This window comes from Schistocerca americana, chromosome 8, assembly GCF_021461395.2.
Source record: "Schistocerca americana isolate TAMUIC-IGC-003095 chromosome 8, iqSchAmer2.1, whole genome shotgun sequence".
In the NCBI taxonomy this organism is placed as follows: Eukaryota; Metazoa; Arthropoda; class Insecta; order Orthoptera; family Acrididae; genus Schistocerca; species Schistocerca americana.
In genome coordinates, this window is record NC_060126.1 from 254,275,826 (window position 1) to 254,298,873 (window position 23,048).

The 23,048-nt window shown below is 43.0% G+C and overlaps 1 protein-coding gene across 1 annotated transcript in view; it reads right to left on the reverse strand.

Moving 5' to 3' along the window:
• LOC124545208 (retinol-binding protein pinta-like) overlaps nt 1-23,048 on the reverse strand; it is a 320,125-nt gene that overhangs the window by 204,484 nt on the left and 92,593 nt on the right. The window contains exon 2 of the mRNA XM_047124074.1: nt 18,175-18,333. Coding sequence (XP_046980030.1) covers nt 18,175-18,333 — 159 coding nt within the window. The remainder of the gene's footprint in view (nt 1-18,174; nt 18,334-23,048) is intronic.

The following is a 23,048-nucleotide window of genomic DNA, read 5'->3' on the forward strand; positions in this document are numbered from 1 at the left end:
GACAGAACAATGGTAGAGAAAGAATGAAGTAGATGGTGCTAGTGGGAGAGGAATAACGAGAAGGAGAAATTGGAAGATGGTGAGAGATAATGGTCAGAGTCAATAACAATAGCAACGAGGGATATATATAACGAGAATGAGAAGAGAGAGCAGCAGTGGGAAGGAATAAATGAGATATCAACAATAAGAGAGCAAGAGGGAGACAGTGACAATGATTGGAGATTGTAATAGTTGGACAGAACGATGGACACTGTGGCTGTGAGACAAGAGGCAGTGACGGCTACAGAGACACAATGAGATAATGACAAGTTGCGACGAATGAGTGAGTGAGACTGGGCAAGTGGTTGTGGATGGGTATGAGCGATTTACAGCTATGTTTGAGCAAGTTACAGTGGGAGGAGCTTGTGGAAGTGAGCTGCACTTTAAAATGATCACAAATATGTTCCCATGTCAAAATATTTGGGAAAATTTATAAGTTGCTGATGAACGTACAATGAGGCAGCTGGTACCCCACTTTTCAGTCATAGTGAGGCAACTGGTATCTCTTTGTTTAGTCAGGAGTCTTTTAAGAAAATGGTTCAGATGGCTCTAAGCACTACGGGCCTTAACATCTGAGGTCATCAGTCCCCTAGACTTAGAAATACTTAAACCTAACTAACCTAAGGACAACACACACATCCATGCACGAGACAGCATTCGAACCTGCGACCGTAGCAGCAGCGCGGTTCCGGACAGAAGCGCCTAGAATCGCTCGGCCACAGCGGCTAGCTAGGAGTCTTTTAAGCGGGAGCACATTCGACTCTTTCGTGCTCTGATAGGACCATTTCTTCATTGGTACATTTGGCACGAAGAAAAATACACGATTAAACTTGTAGGTGATACATGGTGCAAAATTTTGGACACAGGGCTGCTCCCTCTGGTATAACAACTGTTCTAACCTGTCTAGGCATCAAGCTTGACTAAACTTGGATGAAAGATATGGATACCTTGTGCTGTGCTGCTTAAGATCTGGGCAGACAGACAGGCAAACCCCTCCACTCCGCCGGCCGGGGTGGCCGAGCGGTTCTAGGCGCTACAGTCTGGAACCGCGCGACCGCTTCGGCCGCAGGTTCGAATCCTGCCTCAGGCATGGATGTGTGTGATGTCCTTAGGTTAGTTAGGTTTATGTAGTTCTACGTTCTAGGGGACTGATGACCACAGAAGTTAAGTCCCATAGTGCTCAGAGCCATTTTTGAACCCTCCACTCCGAATAGATGTAGGTCAGGACAGAGTGGACAAAATGTTGGGCAGGCGTTATCTCGTCAAAGACATAGCACAACCACTGGTTTTAACACTTTAGAAACATTACAGGCTGCTGTTCAGATCAACGGCTATGTGAACCAGAATTGATGTTGTGTAGTCGATGACAGCTTATACTACCTTGTCAAGAGCTAGACCTGTATAACACTGAGCAATGCGGTCTAGCAAAATTCGTTCTCCTCGAAGCCTCCACACAGCGCACCACAATCGGCTAACCTCTCTCTGCTGTGGCGTCAAGGAAACTCGCAACAGTGATCGCCAACTTGGTCCATGGTGGTCCAAATGTCGTCACACTGTCCTTGTATTTCTGCAAGAAAACCTGTTTCCAAGGGCGCCCAACATTTGATTATGGTTTTATGGGAGATGAGCAACATCTGTCAATGATTTTGTGGGAATCATCCCATGTAGGCTTTCACGGCCGGCGTCTTTATCAGTAAACACTTCCGGGCTAAGTTGCCGTGGTCGATCTGTAGAAATTCTTTTCCCTGACGTTTCGTTCTCAACTACTTCATTGAGAAATTGAGGGAAATTACTGTCGGTCCTAATGACACCCTTGTCAGCTTTGATATAGTGTCTTTGTTCACTATGGTTCCAGTTGATGAAGCTCTCTCTCATATAGCCGATATGTTCCCTACTGATATAGTGGACTTGTTCCAATACTGTCTATCCTCGACCTGTTTTCAGTACAATGGTGAATTTTATGAACAGATTGATGGGGTAGCCATGGGAAGCCCCCTAAGCCCCGCAATTGCGAATTTATTCATGGAATATTTTGAACATCAAGCACTGCAGTCGGCCAAAAAAAGCCCCTCGAAGTGGTATCGGTATGTTGATGATACCTTTGTAATATGGAATCATGAGGAAGAAGACTTGAATGATTTCCTGGTGCACTTAAATAGCATCAACCCAAAGATAAAATTTACTATGGAAAAAGAGAAGAACGGACAACTTAACTTTTTGGATGTATCAGTAATCAAACGGGCGGATGGGACCTTAGGCCATAAGGTCTACAGGAAAGGTACACATACTGATCGCTACCTCCATAAGAACTCAAACCACCACCCTAGGCAAAAGAGGGGGGTCATAAAAACGCTAGTGGGTAGGGCCAATAATATTTGTGAACCAGGCTACTTACAAGAAGAACTAAATCATTTACGAATGGCTTTTGCGAAAAATGGTTATACTAAAAACGAGATTAACCGAGCACTTCACCCAAGTAGAAAAATGCCTAAAAATAGGAGACAGCAACAACCATCAGCTGGAAAAGTATTTCTTCCGTTCATCCATAACATCACTGATCACATTGGAAAAGTACTAGCCAAGTTTCAGGTGGAGACTATTTTCAGACCTACTAAGAAAATTAGTGAATGCCTAAGATCAACAAAAGATGCTCGTCATCCCCTAGCCACCCAGGGGTATATAAAATTCCGTGCAGTTGTGGCAGGGTTTACATAGGAACTACAAAAAGAAGCATCAATACACGGTTGACGGAGCACAAAAGAAACTGTCGCTTGGGACATATCGACAAATCGGCAGTAGCGGAACATGTTTTTGAGGATGGAGATCACGAAATAAAATTTGGTGAGACAAGCGTGCTAGCGAGGACGTCGCACTATTATACACGTATGTATAGAGAGGCAATTGAAATCCACAAACAACAATACAATTTTAATCGTAAAGAAGAAGGATTAAAATTGAACAATATATGGCGGTCGACGTTGCATCAATCACGTGGCAATCGATTGCCTGCAATCGAGAGAACAGACGATAGCCAGAGATAGCCACACATCGACGCCATGTGACGTGTGGTGGCGCCCTCTACGATCTCCATATAAGCGGCGGCCCCAGCTCCTAGCAGCCAGTCGTCGACTCACCTCGGAAGATGTTCTCCGTAGTTGAGAACGAAACGTCAGGGAGAAGAATTTCTACAGATCGACCACGGCAACTTAGCCCGGAAGTGTTTACTGATAAAGATTTTATGGGAGTTTTAAGGGAGATTCGATAGCAATAAATTTCAGCCGTACGACTACATAGCATTTTCTTAGTACGGGTGATAAAGACAAATACCCATATATTTTCAAGGCTAGAATTTCAGTACCTACATCTAATGCATCACATGCACATATTATTGCATTATGCAGTGTGTGATCTAAGCGTTTCGTTTCACAAAATGCTTGTCGTCTTCGTCAAGCAGTTTGAACACATAACTATGCTTCCTGTAACTTACATTTATATGTTAAATACGAAAATTTAGTGGAGACTTGATCAAGCTGTGCACACCATAAGTTGTCTCATTAGTCTGTTCTATGAAGTCTTTAAGTATTTCTTATTACCGTTTCAGGATCAAAATACCCCCAATTAGAGGGAACATCTGTCTGTTTTTGTGGCTGGAGGCATCGGCTGCAATAGAGAAAAAGCTGCTTGATTTAACTGGATCTTGTAAGACATCATTGAAGTTCTGAACACTTCTTGGAGCCAAAACCTTTTTCACAATTGCTTCTGCCGTAGTTCGACCACATGTCATCATCTTAGCCAAATTAGAACCATGTAAAACTCCTTTGATAATTGTTTTCCACAATCTATATTTCCATAGCTGATTTTATGTTTAACAGTATGAAAAATTACTTTTAGCTCACCTGCAACGTTTTTAATGACCATGCTGCCATTATCAGACTATTTGAGGATGCTTTCACTTCTTTTTCGTTTCGACTACTAATTTCTATAAAATAACGTTGGTTGCAGTGGCACACAACACACAGTAAGCTTGTGTGAGTCAGTTGAGAAGTAAATAATGTAACGAGTGTGTTTAAACATGAATGTCTCTACAATTCGTTTCCGAGAACCCTTGTTAGTTGTGTACCATATTTACACCACAGTTGCTCAACGGCACGAGACGAACGCATCCGTTGGTTGCCTGTACTGACGGCAAAGCAGGCAAACAATCCACCTCTCACGACCGCTCTAGACGTGTAAGGTATGACATTCTTTCTCCACTCCTCAACTTGCATTGAACCAAAGTATCCTCATTCCGTAGAAGCACGAACAAAAAAGAAAAAAAAAATTATATGTCAACAACAGTATCGATTGTTATAGGAAAATGTTTCGAGATTTGACGGTCAGGGATCTTGAACTATCGACGTACTTCTCGGGATTAGCTTTCATACCAGTGATCACTGACGAAATATACGGTAGAAAGAGGCGGTCAATAAGGGAGCCGAGAGGATTAAAGAAAAATTACCTGACTTAAGGCATATAACGAGGTGGTACGATACTGCATAGCCAAGTGAACAGGGTATATCTGTCCTGTCGGACACTAGTCGTTGAGATCCTGCATAGCGCTGAGCATGTCTAATTCCTCCACCCAAGTCAAGTTTTTGCTCTTGGCTGCACAATGCAAAATTTGGAACGATTATAATATAGGTTCCATGTGTCCATTAGCTTTTAAGTGTTCAGCTAGCGAAGAAGTATTTTTACTTGCGCCTTTTTTAACAATCACATGCACCTGGAATCTCGTTCTTAACATACAGCCAGTCTGTCCATTGTAAGACAGGACACTGAGCGCATGTTAATTTATGAATTCCGGATTGAGAGAATTTGTCTTTACGTGGCTGATCATTGCGTATAAATGGACCTTTCAACGCTCCACTTGTTACCCCCAAAGTCACTTTTGCATTTGAAGATTTCTCTCCGTTAGGACAACATAATGTTTGATACGAACTCTTCAGTTCTATCTCCAAAATGGTCTGATATTAATTACGCTTGCATTTTATTCATTAGACAATAACGGAGAACTGTATCACATGTCTTTCGGAAGTTAAGGGTGAACAGTTTGACAACCAAAGCAACCTAATTCACTGATTCATAAAGCTACAATATTTTCCGCCGCACTCAACAATGCTAGATATACGCACAAAGTGAATAACGCAGAATATGAAGCCAAATGGTAGCGCACATCACCATAGGCCAAAGATTGCTGACTTCAGATAAAAACATAATAACGACATAACTGTACCCACAATGGTATAGCTACTACAGATCAAATACCTCAATTTGCATTTGATTCAATAATGTGATCGAGACTACCAGTCTGTGAAATGATCAAATACTAGTCGACAGAACTCAGCATTACCTCATATAAAGTGTACAGCTGATTGTGAGGTGTGAAAAGATTCTGCGTGCTGCAAATGAATTTCATCCGACAGCAAAGGAAACGCGAAAGGCAGACAAAACCAGCCCACAGAAATGCTATGCTCGCTACGGGGTCGTAACTCTTACACGCAACTGAACGGAACTTTCGCACAGTCCAAATATCTTGCCCGTTGTTTCCTGGGAACATTCCCTATAGTTTGTGATCCGTAAAGCGACTTCGCCACCATTGTCTTTCGGGTCGCCAGCAATGGAAAGAAAACTACGCGAACTTCTGTAGCTGTACACTTCCGGGCACTTTGCTACTGCAGGAAAGCTTTTGTCGCACACATGGCGAAAGCTTTAGCCCTGCTACCTGTGGGTGCTTCGAAATCTAGCTAAGGATACAGATACATGTCTGCAATGATTTCAAATTTCATTTCATTGTTGTTCGATTGCTCTACCTGGCCAAAAGTCTTCAGTCATTCCACGAAACTCTTCTGTGTATCCTTAATGTACTCATACGGGCAATTTTCAAAATTACACAAGGGTTCTCGGCCCAATCGCTGTTTCTCATTGTAACAAAAAGCGCAGTGCTTATTAGTAACCACAGTTTAAAGGCCGTTGGCAACGAACGAACAGTCTGTCAAACTTCACGTGTCTGTCAAAATATTTGGCAGTGTGCTGCTTTGCTTGACGTTTTAGTCTTGTGGAACGTAGACTGTTTGACGTGTTTGAGAGAAATTCTGATTGGCGCTCGAGTTGACAAATAAGCTTCACTGTCTACGTGTGCGTTTGTTAAACAATAGCCAGTTGCTTGCCAGACTGTTATCTATAATTTTGAGATATCTGGCAATAGGAACAGATTTCGGAGATTGAAAGCTTGTATCCAGGATTGCATCTCGTACATAGCCCACTAGAGTCAAAATACTTTGTGATATGATACACACAGCGTGAAACGGCTTCCAGAGTGAGGTTGAATTTGGCGAACGTGGTTGGTTCGTCTGCGCTCTTGTTTGACAAACCCGTGGATAGCCAACACTGAATCTGACAGACAAGTCTGATTGTTTACAAGGGCCTTTACAGGAACGCTTCACTACTACCCAGTTCACCGAACTAACAGGCAATTCGAAATTCCCGTTTTTCACCAACGCAACCGGCAGAGTCCACCGACATCTATTAAAAGTTGACCGCGGTAAAACTGGCATTTAAACCTCTTCAACGCAAAATTCTGGTGCACCTACCACGGTCAGAGGGAACCGAGGACGTTCAACGCGGTTAAATCTGACCATGGCTCACGCCAATTTTCGCCAAATGGTCAGGGTTTTACAAGCGTAAGGTATTAAGACGGCGGCGCGTTTCGATGCGCTGAGAGACTCAAGGCGCCGATACCGCACCCCATACGTAAGATGGCCGCAGTAGGTTTATTAATTTATGAATCACATTTATCAGGAATAGGGTTAAATTGTGCCTCTACGTGTGACCACACTGCCTATTTTTCTCTAACAAGGACGCCACACAACAATAGGATTTTTGTAATATTTTTTATATTTACGGTACGTCAAGTTTAAAACTGAAATGTACCTGTCCCGAAGCTGTTCGAATCATCTGTCAAAAAATCTTGAGCAAATACACTTCTAATTTCGCCGACCATGTTTAACATGCTAAAATAAATAACATGTTTTTAAAGTAATGTAGTTCTGTGACAGCGTGATTGCTCGCTGGTTGAGCACCCTGGAATCGAATGCAGGTGGAATGAAATTTTTAAACAAAGGGCATGTTCTGCTATCGTTTAAAGGAAGTGTAGAACACAAAATGATTTTTAAAAAAAATTAGTTTTCTTAGTTACATCACCTTTATTAACTTTTATAAAAGATCGGTAATTAAGAACTTTGGTTTTCAGTGAAAACTGGATTTTTGTATGTAGTTAGATAGCAGACCACGTGTATGTTCATAAAAAGTGACAGACGTGTTACTTAGCATATATTTGACGAATTTTATATTTAAATGACGTGGGTATTCGAACCGTACGGAGAAAAACACACGCACAAAAATAATGACCGAAACGGGACACTGTACATCTCTGCTTTTATGCTGCAGCCGTCAGATCTTTTATTTTGAAGAACTGCTTCATTCTCTCGCACCAATTCGAGAAGTTATGTCCATCTTGTACTTTGATAAATGTATTCTTCTTTTGTTTTCAATTCGCCAAACATAAACGAATGGACTAACTGCAAAGTATTTATTTTAAACATACTTCTACTTTTTTGACGAAAGTGACAGCAAATGATAATGACGTCACTCACCAGCGATTGTCTCGAAAACTTATGCATATAGGCAGTCTGGTGCAAATTCATATCTCTGTCAACATCTTTGATCTACAGACTGCCTTCCATTGCGATACACGGAGTTAGCCGCGGGCAAACTCATGGTTGACTGACGTCGGTTTGCTGACCGGCATTTAGCGTTGGTGTACCACAGCGACATTTTATACGAGAGATACTTAAAACCGTGGTCACGGGACCCTGGTTATCTTACTTTTTGACCGAGGTTGGTGCGCTCGGCCAAATGTATCATCGCCTAAGAAAGGAAGCGCCAGACGTTATTAACGTTTTTAAAACAAATGTGCAAATTCTGGGGCGGAATGGGATTAAAACATTCACTGACAGTTCGAAAATAACTATATGTGGATAGCGAATTTTTTTTCTTGACCTCCAAACATTTAGTCATACTCGCGGCCACAGAAATGTCACTGTTTAGCACAGAGGCAGAGGCCATCATGCAAGCTTTTCAGTTCTTAAAGTCGGCTAAGCTCAGCAAGGTCTTATACGATTCTAGCCTACTGTCAGCTCTCAACAACACTACTGATGGCTTTCTTTTGTCAGAGCTTACTGTTCATTCAGTAGGTAGAGCGGGCTGTTTTTCGTAATGGCCCATTGGAGAGACAAAAAATTCTCAGTCGAACTGGCAGTGGGGCAAACGGAGTCACAGTTGAGAATATTTGCGAGGGGTTACCAGTTCCAGCATGTGCCTCGTACCAAGCGAAACCTCCTGTAAAAGTTATACAGAACCGGAGGATGGGAACAATTTTAAATTTTAATTCTGCTACAATATGTCCCATACAAAAATTAAAATACTAGTTTATTTGAAGTTGCATAGAATTGAAAACAATCTTGAATCGCAGAAAAATTATTTTACAACAGTATTGAACTATGTGAGCAACATGATATATTTGTCTTCTTAAATTTGTTTAGTAAACATAAAAAAGTTTTAGCGAATACAGCCACCGTCAGAAGAGGGATAACATAATATATCCAGTCACCGTCACAGAATATGCCTGATAACAAAACAGAATCAAGTTTACAAAGAACTCGGCAGTGTAAGCCGACTTCTCAGTACGAAACGTCATCCCGTCTAGTCTGCATAGATGCTCTGATTCGATAGGGAAGAGTGTCATAAAGCCACTGTATCTTATAACCTAAGCAAGCTGGCACAAAGCTGTTGTAACAGGGACTTGATATCCTGAATACTGGCACTAGGAGTCGGCTCCACTACTGGGGACGCAGACAGTTGATACAGACACCTACAATGTGCAAGCGAGCATTGTCCTTTTGAAGACTGCTACCACTATATTGTTGCGTGAGAGGTATCACTTGAGAATACACGATGCCCATAATGTGCCATTATGCAGTCAGAGTTCCCTCAATCACTACCAGATGTGACCTGAAGTTGTGACCGGGGCTCCTGTAAACTGCACCCGCTAAAATCTGTACCTAATGAAATTTGCAGCCAGAAAAGGGCAGGGAAGAGTCCACTGATCCCCCCGTCCCAACTCCATAACTTGCCTGGCAGTTAGAAGATCCGAGGGCCCTTAACCGGTTGGGCTGATTAACAGGACTGGAGATGCTCGAAGAAGAACTGTAATGCCTATACAATTTTCCTGATTTTCTGTCGGATCCAATAAGTTTCCTTTTGCTTTCGATCACATCTTCAAAAACCAATCGGAAACATTAAAACCGAATTGCAGCCACTTGTTTAAATAGCATCTCTTCTCCTCGATATGGTCTGTTCCTGTGGATCAGCATACTGTACTTGTAATGTACGTAAGATAGATTCTGATTCTAACAAAAAGGCAATTACGCGTGTATATAGGGTGGAGAAGAATTCCACGGACAATATTTCGGAGGCTATTCTCGGGTATTTACCGAGTATTTTGTTATGAGGAACCCGTGGCCCCCGTTGGTTCATTAAGAAATAATTACATTTCGTTTGATTTCTTGGACGTTGTATCAGTATTGGATTACGAATATATGCACAACAATGAAAATGTCGACGATGTGCGCTCTGTGTATTGTTTGGAAGCAGACCTGTTCCATTCACTCACAGCAATTGCTGTTGACAACAGTTTGCCCACTGTACTTCTGGTCCTCAAGCTTGTATTCATTATTACTCAGTTCTGTCTCGGATTTGTTTTTCTGCGGCTCTTTTAGTTGTACATTAACACTGATACACACCAGTACGGGTAGTTTTACTGAAAGAAACGGCTGATGTGCGTCCCGTCTGTGGTTTAACTGAATGCAATGGAAAAACGCCACAACGACGATATGCTCAGCTGTTCTCGCAGCGACGGCTGTAACATAACAATGGTTTAGCTTCTGTACATATGAACCCCCGAATTTCCGGATCTTTTCGTGCTGCTATGTTTTGAAGATTGTGTATTACAGGCTTTTCCACTGTAATTGACGTATTTTCACAGAAATAGAGATAATTCAGGTAACAACCTAAGTAAATCATACTATAAGAGACTACGGGTCCCTTATAACAAAATACCCAGAAAATATTCCGAACAACCTCCAAAATTTTAGCGGTGGTTTTCGCCCGGTATAGGTGACATGAGTTGTACGCAGCCTCTTCCACTGCTAGCACTACGTGCACGCGTCCACTATATGTAGCTTAAAATATGAAACAATTTTCTTTATAACAATAATTCTATGTCTACACTAATGCTGTGAAGTGCACGACAGAGGGTACTCCAGATTGTAGCAGTTATTAAGGTTTTTTTTAACGTTTCATCCACTTATCGATCACGCGAAGAATGATCGCTGAAGCGGCTCAGAAGTCGCTGTAATTAGTCTGAACTCGTCCACGCTATCCCTACCGGACCGATGCGTAGGGTGGGTTTTAGTATATTCTTGGAGTTATTATTTAGAGCTGGTTCTTGAAATTCACGGAGGGGGCTTTCTCAGGATAATTTGCTTGATCTTCGACCGTCTGCTAGTTCAATTTCCTCAGAATCTCTGTGATATTCTTCCATGGGTCAAACAAACCTGTGACTGTTAGTGTTGCCGTTCTCTGTATGGGTTCAGTATCTCCTGTTACTCAATTTAGTATGGATACCACACACTTGAGCAATATTCTAGGCCGGGCCACACCATTTTCTTGCAAGCAATGTCCTTTGTAAACGGATTGCATTCCCCTAATATTCTACCTATTAACCAAAGTGTGCAATCTGCTGAGTCTATGAGATCGTTACATTTCATATCCCTACAAATTGCTACGCCTAAGGTATTTGTATGAGTTGATCAATACCAGTTACGACTCTTCGATTTTGTAGTCATAGGATACCAAGTTGTTTTCGATTGTGAAGGCACGATTTTACATTTCAGAACATTTAAAACAAGTTGCCTATCTTTTCATCACTTGGAAATCTTATCAAGTTCTAACGGGATATTTGTGCAGCTTCGTTCTTACCATACTTCATTAGACGTGACTTCACCATCTGCAAAAAGTCTGAGATTATTATTGATATTGTCCTCAAGGTCATTAGTATTCAACGTGAACAGCAAACGACCCAACACACTTTCCTGGGACACACCTGAAGTTACCTCTACATATATCGACGACTCTCTATCCAAGATAAATTGCCGCTTCCTCCCTACCAAAAAACCCTCAATCCAATCACTAATTTCGCTTGATACGATCGTACTTTTGATAGTAATCGCAGATGTGTTACTGAGTCAAATGCTTTTAGGAAATCGAGAAACACTGTATCTACCCAAGTGTCTTGATCTATGCCTTTCCGGAAGTCATATGAAAAAACTGCATGTTGAGTTCCACATTGGTGATGTTTTCGGAATTCACACTGTTTGACATGAAGAAGTTCTTTTTCTTCTACATACCTCACTACGTTTGATCTCAACATGCGTGCTAAGATTCTACAGCAAATGGATCTCAAGGATGTCGTGGTTCACGTCTGAACGCTTCTTGTAGACGGGTGTGACCTGTGCTTTCTTCCAACTATTGGGCACTACTTTTCGTCCGAGGAGTCTACGACAAATTATGGTTAAAAGAGGCGCTAACTCAGATGGAAATCTGCTGTAGAACATGATAATCATTCCATTCAGTCCTGAAACTTTGTTGAATTTTAGCGATTTCCGCTGTTTCTCAACACCACTGACACTAATATCTAGATTACTCATCTTTGCAGTGGTGCGAACATTATGTGAGGCTAACGATAATTCTGCATATAATTGTCGTCATTGCGAAGGGGAAAATACATGAGCACTGTAAAATTGTATATTAAGTAAGATGCACTTTAAAAGAACGGAGTGTTAATCACAACGTACGTAACGTCATAACTTAGTAAAAATGGAAAAAAAAACCTTTTAAGTTGGCAATGCATAACAGTTTTTCTTGTTAGGACAGAGTATGCGTCACAAAAGAATGAGAGGCATGATATAAGCTTTAAAACCAGTGCCATATGCTTATGTCAGAGGGAATATCTTAAGCAGACTATTAGTGGCGCTCTTGCCCTTCTTCCGGCAGTAGGACATTTTGTTTACGTTGGTCATCTACATGATGGCGTCCACACGGCTCGAACAAACAACAGTGCCAGCAGTTGGAAGAAAGTACAGGCCATACCCGTTTACAAGCGGCGTACAGACGTGAAACACAAAATTGACGTTCAGTGTCCTTGAGATTCGTTTGTTGTAGAATCTTAGCATATATTTTGAGCTCAAACGTAATGATGTGTCTAGAAGAAAAACACCTGCTCCATGTCAAACAGTGTGGATTCCGAAACATCCCACTGTGGGCATAGGGAGGGAGTGAGCGAGGGCTCGGGGTGGAGATAGACTGTGACGTAGTGAGCAGGTAGATTCCAGGTATACTGGTTGTAAATTTCGCAGATTTCTGGTTGGGTAAAGATACCGCTGGGTGCAGTTTCCACATATCCCTCCCCCACACCGTGACGCCTGTTCCTCTCCAAAACAATGGAAGTGTGTGACCTCTGCCCAGGTCCACGCCTTGCCGACTATGGACATCCGGGGTAGTGATGAGCAACGATTAACCGCTGAACACATTGCAACGCCGTTCATCAGCATTCCACGCTTCCCAGTCTTGGCACCATTGCAAAGGCAGCCGTTTGTATTGTGGTGTTAACGGCACCCTACGCACGGGACGGTAATCCGCTAATTTTCTCCTGCTGGTGTGCGATGAATGGCACAGGTTGGAAGACAATGTTTCAGGAAGCCCATTGCTTGTTCTTGAATGACACCCACAGGCGGGAAGGTGTTGCGACGCGCTTGCTGCCCAATACGGTGATCCTCTCTTCCGGTACAAAGGCGAGGTCGACCTGAACCATAACGGCGGATATCCCTGGCCTCACGTTCACTCACAGTCCAACATCGGGCTGTCGTCACACCATCTGGATAGTTAGACACGAATGACCTCTGGCAACCAGCTATTCGGTTTCGGTTTTTGTGAGCATTGTAACTGTTGCTCTCGTGTTAAATGTAGGAGGTGGACGATTTCGCGCTCAGTTTAATATTCCTTCTTCTCTTTCGTTGCACAGAGAATCACTCCGTACGTGTTGGTTGACATTTTAAAATGCTAGTGGGAACCTGACAACCTCAGCAGGTTTCAAAAGCTTTTGTATGGGGGCGAATTCAGTTGTGGAAGCAAAATCCGTGGCTAAAATCGCGTTTCCAAACTCGATATCAGAGAGTTTACATGATAAACCAGAAACAGTGTTGGTATATTGTTTTACGATAACAGGGTTTCGGAGCCCAGATACAAGCAGTGAGTGATAAGCAAGACGAGCGATAACGCAAGCTCGTGGTAACTAACAGATAATACAGGATAAACAAATTTCACATCCTCCCGGACGTTTAGTTCAACATAAGCACAGTCGCTTACAAATTTTTCCGATTAAAAAGTGCGAACCTAGAAATTTGAAGAGGAAGTTTGTTGTCCGATGACAGCTCCATGCGCATTATTTTCCACAGAGAGGATATTTGATAGGGAATAATCTGTGCTGCAAATGGGGACGCGTGCAAGTTGGATGATCCGTATGTCACGAGACGGGAAAAAATTACACTTTCTAACTGAGATAGACTGGAAAGGGACTATCATAGAGAAGCCTGGTGCAGGCCTTTGCAGATGACCTGGGCGGTTTGCATGGAACGTGTCCCAACTACGTATCTGACTCTAATTGTGTGTGTGTGTGTGGTGTGTGTGTGTGTGTGTGTGTAGTTTAGTGTCACGTTCGGCTAGTTGATGATCAGGGAAGTGAGAGGATGTAAGCCGATTCCGGTACACAGCCTACGCTTAAGCCATCCTGCCACGCTATGTGGAAATGCACGTGGCCGTCCGCGGTGGCAGTGCGGTTCTGGCGCTGCAGTCCGGAACCGCGGGACTGCTACGGTCACAGGTTCGAATCCTGCCTCGGGCATGGGTGTGTATGATGTCCTTAGGTTAGTTAGGTTTAAGTAGTTCTGAGTTCTAGGGGACTTATGACCTAAGATGTTGAGTCCCATAGTGCTCAGAACCATTTTTTTGAAATGCACGTGGATGAGGAGCTCGTGACGTCACAGCATGGAATTCTACGTGCCACTCCAATGCGGAGCGTGACATAGAGAATGTGGCAAGTCCGGTTTGTGTCTCGTGGTGATAAACGTGATCAATGAGATGCGACATCGTTTTACGTCGCAAGCAGAACTCAGGACCCGCCATACCGTGTTGAGCTAAACTGTGTATTTGGTGGATTTTCTTTATCAAAGAGTACGTGATTATGAAGATAAGCTGTTTAAAAGCATTAGAAAATTGAGGGTCTCTCGAAAACACGCAATTTTAGCTACGATTTGTTATTATAAATTGACTTGAAACTACATATCGGTAGTTAGGGCTTCCTGTATTCGATGTTTTTAATGTTATAACTTATATGCTATGAAAGTATACTGTTTCAATGTTACGCCACAATGGTGAGCTATCAAATCTCATCCTTTTGATACAGTTTGTCGTAGTTAAATGTCAAATAAAGACATTTGCAGATACAGTCCTTAGACAGTTTATACCATATACAAAGACCTGGCTGCCACGTTCAAGTCATAGGTTAGTTGACAGCGTTGTGAGCTGAGAAGCAAAAAGTAGGAGGTTAGCATCTAAACTTTTATTCTACTTTTGTTTTTTAAAAGATTCTGGGACTTTTTTTATTGATTTAATGCAAGTATTACCTGCAGTAGTCGACGTTACTTATTATAAATAATGTGTCTGTTGCAATTCTTGATGGAATGTTCCCTCTTGGCCAGAAATCTTTACGTGACTGCCGGTGTATATCAGAAAGTAAACACAAGCTACACACTTATGAAACGTTGTATTAAATGTTTGGTTGGTTGATTGGGGGAGGGGACCAAACGGCGAGGTCGTCATTCCCATTGGATAGGGAAGGAAGTCGGCCGTGTCCTTTCAAAGGAATCATCCTCGCATTAGCCTGAAGTGATTTAGGGAACTCACGACAAGCCTAAATCAGGATGGCCGGACGCGGATTTGAACCGTTGTCCTCCCGTTTGCGAGTCCAGTGTGCCAACCACTGCGCCACCCCGCTAGGTGCCTTTTTGGTTTTATAGACTGCCTCATATTGGAATCTTATCGGTAAATATCTTTTTTAATTATGGTGCGCAGCTTCGAAAAAATTTCCTCTTCCATTCAAACGAAATTGAGAAACGAAACTCGATCTTGAAATCTACTATTTTACGCGCGTTTGTTTTCGCAAACAAACTTTGTGATTTACGAGCCAGATGCAAGACTTCCACTGGAGGGCGTTGAGGTCGTATATGACGATGAGGAGAACGTTTCAGAGCGTGCAGCAATCACGACTACACCACGTCTGGCGTGCATCACGGAGAGACGCACGTTCCGTGTGAAGACGGCTTTGTCGAACAGTAGCGAGAGTGCCGTCGAGCTCATCGTCCACGTCCGACTGCTGTATTGCCACCAACCGTGCCGCACGCCTTCATTCCATTAGCCAAAGTGGAGAGGTTAGGACTTTAATCCAGGACTACACCTGTAGCTATGTCTATATGACTACTATGCGATTCACACTTAAGTACCTGGCAGAGGTTTCATCGAACCACCTTTCACGCTCTCTCTCTACCGTTCTACTCTCGAAAAGGGCGTGGAAGAAACGAACACTTCAATATCTTCGTGTGAGCTGTCGTTTCTCTTATTTTATTACGACAATTATTTCTACCTATGTAGTTGGGCGTCAACAAAATATTTTGGCATTCGATGGAGCAAATTGGAGATTGAAATTTCGTGAAAAGATCTCGGAACATCAAAAAACGCCTATGTTTTAGGGGTTGCCACCTCAATTGAGTGTCATATCTGTGACACTCTCTCTTATTTTGTGGCAGTACAAAACGAACCGCCCTTCTTTGAACTTTCACAATGTCCTCCCTCAATCCCATTGGCAAGTATTCCATACTGCACAACAGTACTCTAGCAGAGGACGGTCAAGCGTAGCGCAAGCAGTCCTTTTATTGGACATGTTGAATCTTCTAAGTGTTCTGGTAACAAAATGCAGTCTTCTGTTCGCCTAACCCATAGCGTTCCAGTTTAAGTTGTTCGTATGTGCTATCCCCAGGTATTTGATTGAATTGATAACCTTTAGATTTGTATGATTTATCATGCAACCAAAATTTAATAGATTTCTTTTAGAACTTATTTGGAGACCTCACGCTTTTATTATTTAGAGTCAATTTCTTTCACGCTATACAGATGTCTTGTTTAAATCATTTTGCACTTGGGTTTGATCTTCTGATGACTTTACGAGAAGGTAAATGACTGCACCATCTGTAGACAACCTAAGAGGGCTGCGCAGATTGTCCCTAAATCACTTACATAGATTAGTGGCAGCGGAGCAGGAGAAGGCCCATAACACTTCCTTTGGGAACGCCAGGTATCACTTCCGCCTTACTTCGTGATGTTCAGTGAATTATTACCAACTGTGTTATTTATGACAGGAAATCACCACTGTGACGATACGTCATAGGTACGCTATTTGATCAGAAGCCTCTTATTGGCGTGAAGTCTCGTTATCGGGAGTTTTATCGCCGCATCTCTCTTTCCCTTTTCGACAAAACACTCGAAGAGAAAATTTCCTACTGACAGTCGACAGCAAAAGTCAGTCGGTTTGCTGGCTAAAACTCTACACGCGTCCAATTTGTCGGCCGGTCAATTGGTGATTGTGTAGGGTTCTTTAGGGTTTCGTATTAATTCGATAGATAAGAATTTTGCTCCATGACAAGGTCCCCGTTTATTCTGGAGAACAGTCACACGTGCTGCTTCTTTGGCATTAAGGGGGGTAGGACGTCATACGGGACGACTTGGAGCAGGAGAGACACCACAGGACATTTTAATTTCCACTGTCTATACTTTTACGAATAAATTCATAAAACTTTGCCAAAATGACCAGAAACGATCCAGGATTTACACTCATAGCAGTGGAAGTTCAAAAATATAAGAAAATAATTTTTTTTTTACATTTGAAATTTGACCTTTTTTCACTTACCATTGCCTGCATTTGTTGCTATAGGTACACTTTTCTTCATAAGTAAGGGAGATTCTTCGATGAATTTTGCACAGCATACAAACCATTCTTACAGGTGTATGAAACTCTAGAATTTTCCAAATATGTTGAAAACTATGCTAAAAATTGGGATAATTAACTATAAAATTTGAGTTTTTTCTAAACATGAAGTTTAAAATGTAACAGCACCTTCATTTTTTCATAAATTAAATAATTTCTAGAGTTTCATGCACCTGTAAGTATAGTTTTTATGCTGTGCAAAATTCATCGAACAATCTCTCTTACTTATGAAGAAACGTGTACCTACAGCAACAAACGCAGCCAATATTAAGTGAAGAAATGATGAACTTGCACATGTAAAACAAAATTAATTTTGTTATGTTTTTAAACTTCCACTGCTATGAGTGTGAATCCTGAATCCTTCCTGGTCATGCTGACAAAGTTTTGAGAATTTATTCGTAGAAGTATAGACAGTCGGAATTAAAAAGTCCTGTGGTGTCTCTCCTGCTCCAAGACGGCCCGTTTAACGTCCTACCCCCCTTAACAAACCATTCCGTGGCAGCATCTCCAGAGTGACGATGTGGTCGTTCTCGAGGTGGAACGTTTCCTGAACAGCCAAAACTCAGATTCGTACAACCAAGGACTCCGTCAAGTCTACCGTCGCTGAGAACAGTGCCACATTGAAGGGTGAACATTAGGAGAAGGACTTGCACCATCACTAGAATTCATGGTCCCAGTTAGATACATTCGAGGTGTTGATTAACACTTTATGAGTACCCCTCATAAGAACTTCATTTTCCTGGAGTTGGTCGTTGGTGCGACGTGATTGTTTCTCTGTCAGTGCCTGACTTTGCCACAGGACGTGGGTGGGCGAGGGTACAGACCTGTTAGCGGCGGCAGGTGCGGCTGCGTGCTCAGCCAGCGGCGCAGCTCCTGGACGGCGGGCAGCTGGTGCTCGGGCAGCGGCTCAGGAAGGCCCCTCAGGAACGGCGAGGGCGGCTCCTTCTGGGCCCGCGGAGGCGCTTCCGTCTCTGCCGGCGGAGCTGCGCACACACAAGTAGCAATTGAAGAAACCACCCAAGCTGTAGCCAGTAAACAGTTCACTTAGGTGCCAGACAATATTACTCAGTCATTTTAAAGAGTGTTCCGCTCTGTTTGATGCACTGTATATACTGTACGGTTAGCAGAGTCTGCGCAGAATAACGTGACGGCTAGATGCGCAATAGGCTGGGCACGCGTGCGAAGAGCGGCAGCTGTGAGGGTTACACGGCAAACACTGTAGGGGAAATGCCGAGCGCTGGAGGGAAGTGCCCTTCGAAACTGAAGCCTACACTCATATTTTTATGTAAATAAGAGGGTCACTCCAAAAGAAATGCACACTATTTTTTTAAAATTCATCTTTTATTCTACATGCCTGAAAGTTTTACAGTGTGTAGATGCATCCTTTAGGGACAATATTTTCATTTCTCCACATAATTTCCATCCCTCTCAACTGCCTTACGCCATCTTGGAACCAGCGCCTGTATACCCGCACAGTTAAGTTCTGGGCCAACCTGTTGAAGCCACTGTTTGGCAGCGTGCACAAGGGAGTCATCATCTTCAAACCTTGTTCCACGAAGAGAGTCTTTCAGTTTCCCAAAGAGATGATAGTCACATGGAGCCAGGTCGGGACTGTAAGGCGGGTGTTTCAGTGTTGTCCATCCGAGTTTTGTGATCGCTTCCATGGTTTTTTGACTGACATGTGGCCGTGCATTGTAGTGCAACAGCAAAACATCCTGCTTTTGCCGAAGTGGTCGAACACGATTCAGTCGAGCTTGAAGTTTCTTCAGTGTCGTCACATATGCATCATAATTTATGGTGGTTCCACTTGGCACGATGTCCACAAGCAAGAGTCCTTCGGAATCGAAAAACACCGTAGCCATAACTTTTGCAGTAGAAGGTGTGGTTTTGAATTTTTTTTCCTTGGGTGAATTTGCATGATGCCACTCCATTGATTGCCTCTTCGTCTCTGGCGAAAAATGATGGAGCCATGTTTCATCACCTGTCACAATTCTTCCAAGAAATTCATCTCCACCATTCTCGTACTGCTCCAAAAGTTCGCTGCATACTGTTTTTCTTGTTTGTTTGTGAGTCACTGTCAACATCCTGGGAACCCACCTGGCACAAACCTTTTTTAACGCCAATACTTTCAGTATTCTGCAAACACTTCCTTCCCCTATCCCAACGTAGCGTGACAATTCGTTCACTGTGATGCCTCTGTCAGCAGTCACCAATTCGTTAACTCTCTGCACATTGTCTGGTGTGTGTGCAGTACGAGGCCTGCCGCTGCGAGGACAATCCTCAATATTGCCGTGCGCGCTTTCATCACGTAACCTGCTTCCCCACCGACCAACTGTACTGCGATCGAGAGCAGCATCTCCATACACCTTTTCCAACCTCTTGTGGATGTTTCCCACTGACTCGTTTTCACAGCACAGGAATTCTATGACAGGACGTTGATTCTGTCGAACGTCAAGTGTAGCAGCCATCTTGAAGACATGCTCTGACGGCGCCACTCACGGGAACAGGTTGAACTAAGTTTGAAGATTAGATTAGTTTTTCGTTCCATGGATCCAAAAACAAGTGGGAAGGATGTATCTACACACTGTAAAACTTTAACACATGTAGAATGAAAACTGTATTTTTACAAAAGTAGTGTGCATTTCTTTTGGAGTGACTCTCGTATAATGTGGAGACCGTCCATAGTTACACTTGCATGGTGATGGTTCAAATGGCTCTAAGCACCATGGGACTTAACATCGGAGCTCATCAGTCTCCCAGACTTAGAACTACTTAAACTTAACTAACCTAAGGACATCACACACATCCATGCCCGAGGCAGGATTCGAACCTGCGACCGTAGCAGCAGCGCAGTTCCGGACTGAAGCGCCTAGAATCGCTCGGCCACAGAGGCCGGCACTTACATGGCGATTTTTAAAAAAGTTCTTCAGTACCTCTAATTTCATTAGTATCTAAAAAGAATTCCACTAAAAAAAAACAGCGATTTATTTTCGCGTCGGTCGTTAACCATTTGTAACATTCAGAGAAGCGTCGAGAGTAGCGAATTTTGAGTAAAGCCTACATTTGTCTTGCTCTCATGTTAAAATTTGCTTCTTTTACCAAAATACAGCACAGTTTACGCAATGTCACTTCACTAACATGTACAGACGCAACTGCGAGAGAAATCTGAAACAGTGTCTTATTCAGAGAGCAACTGAGAAGAAGACCAATAGCTTATGAAAAAACACGTCATCGATACAAAAATAAACGTGTAATGTCTTCACTTATATTGTTCCAAAACCCACAGCACTTCTCGTTTCACCAGCTATCGATGGCTCTTAAAAAAATACATTCTTTCATCGAAAAACTGTTGTTATTGGAATAACACGTGTTAGTAAGCTGTTTAGGTTTTTATGATGGTAACGTCACATAGCGCTCTGTTTGAAAATCACTGGCTGTGCTGTGTGCAGTCTGTGGCTGGTTGGCATTGTTGGAATACTCGCTATTGTAGTGTTGGGCAGTTGGATGTGATCAGCGCGTAGCGTTCCGCAGTTGGAGGTGAGCCGCCAGCAGTGATAGATGTGGGGAGAGAGATGAGAGGTTTGAGAGCGGAAAAACGAAATTTGTAAGACCGGTTGTCATGAACTGATGTACACTACTGGCCATTAAAATTGCTACACCACGAAGATGACGTGCTACAGACGGGAAATTTAATCGACAGGAAGAAGATGCTGTGATATGCAAATGATTAGCTTTTCAGAGCATTCACACAGGGTTGGCGACTGTGGCGACACCTACAACGTGCTGACATGAGGAAAGTTTCCATCCGATTTCTCATACACAAACAGCAGTTGAACGGCGTTGCTTGGTGGAACGTTGTTGTGATGCCTCGTGTAAGGAGGAGAAATGCGTACCATCACGTTTCCGACTTTGATAAAGGTTGGATTGTAGCCTATCGCGTTTGCGGTCTACTGTATCGCGACATTTCTGCTCGCGTTGATCGAGATCCAATGACTGTTAGCAGAATATGGAACCGGTGGGATCAGGAGGGTAATACGGAACGCCGTGCTGGATCCCAAAGTCCTCGTATCACTAGCAGTCGAGATGACAGGGATCTTATCCGCATGTCTGTAGCAGATCGTGCAGCCACGTGTCGATCCCTGAGTCAACAGATGGGGACGTTTGCAAGACAACAACCATCTGCACGAACTGTTCGAGGACGTTTGCAGTAGCACGGACTATCAGCTCGGAGACCATGGCTGCGTTTACCCTTGACGCTGCATCACAGACAGCAGCGGCTGCGATGGTGTACCCAACGACGAACCTGGGTGTACGAATGGCAAACCGTCATTTTTTCGGATGAATCCAGGTTCTGTTTACAGCATCATGATGGTCGCATCCGTGTTTGGCGACATCGCGGTGAACACACATTGGAAGCGTGTATTCGTCATCGCCATACTGTCGTGTCACCCGGCGTGATGGTATGGGGTACCATTGGTTACACGTCTCGGTCACCTCTTGTTCGCATTGACGGCACTTTGAACAGTGCACATTACATTTCACATGTGTTACGATCCGTGGCTTTACCCTTCATTCGATCCCTGCGTAACCCTACATTTCAGCAGAATAATGCACGACCGAATGTTGCAGGTCCTGTACGGCCCTTTCTGGATACAGAAAATGTTCGACTGCTGCACTGGCCAGCACATTCTCCAGATGTCTCACCAGCTGAAAACGTCTGGTCAATGGTGGCTGAGTAACTGGTTCGTCACAATACGCGCGCCACTACTCTTGATGAACTGTGGTATCGTGTTGAAGCTGCATGGGCAGCTGTACCTGTACACGCCATCCAAGCTCTGTTTGACTCAATGCCCAGGCGTATCAAGGCTGTTATTACGGCCTGGCAGAGCGGTTCTAGGCGCTACAGTCTGGAACCGCGCGACCGCTACGTCGCAGGTTCGAATCCTGCCTCGGGCATAGATGTGTGTGAAGTCCTTAGGTTAGTTAGGTTTAAGTAGTTCTAAGTTCTAGGGGACTGATGACCTCAGCAGCTGAGTCCCATAGCGCTCAGAGCCATTTGAACCATTTTTTGTTATTACGGCCAGAGATGGTTGTTCTGAGTACTGATTTCTCAGGATCTATACGCCGAAATAGCGTGAAAATGTAATCACATGTCAATTCTAGTATAATATATTTGTCCAATGAATACCCGTTTATCGTCTGCATTTCTTCTTGGTGTAGCAATTTTAATGGCCAGTAGTGTATATATTATGTCTTTTGAACACTAATAAGGTAAATACATTGTTTGTTCTCCATCAAAATCTTTCATTTGCTAACTATGCCTATCAGTAGTTAGTGCCTTCAGTAGTCAGAATCTTTTATTTAGCTGGCAGTATTGGCGCTCGCTGTATTGCAGTAGTTCGAGGAACGAAGATTTTTGTGAGGTAAGTGATTCATCAAAGGTATAGTTTATTGTTAGTCAGGGCCATTCTTTTGTAGGGATTATTGAAAGTCAGATTGCATTGCGCTAAAAATATTGTGTATGGTCAGAATAAGTAAAGAAAAAATTGTCTGAGTACATTGAGTTTTGCTCAGCTGTTCGAAAGTCAAATAACGTAAGAGGTTTACAGCCGTTCGTAATTTTTCTAATGGGAAATTTCATACAGTATGTAATGAAGTTTCGCATGATAAATATATAGCAAAATATTCTCCTCTTCCT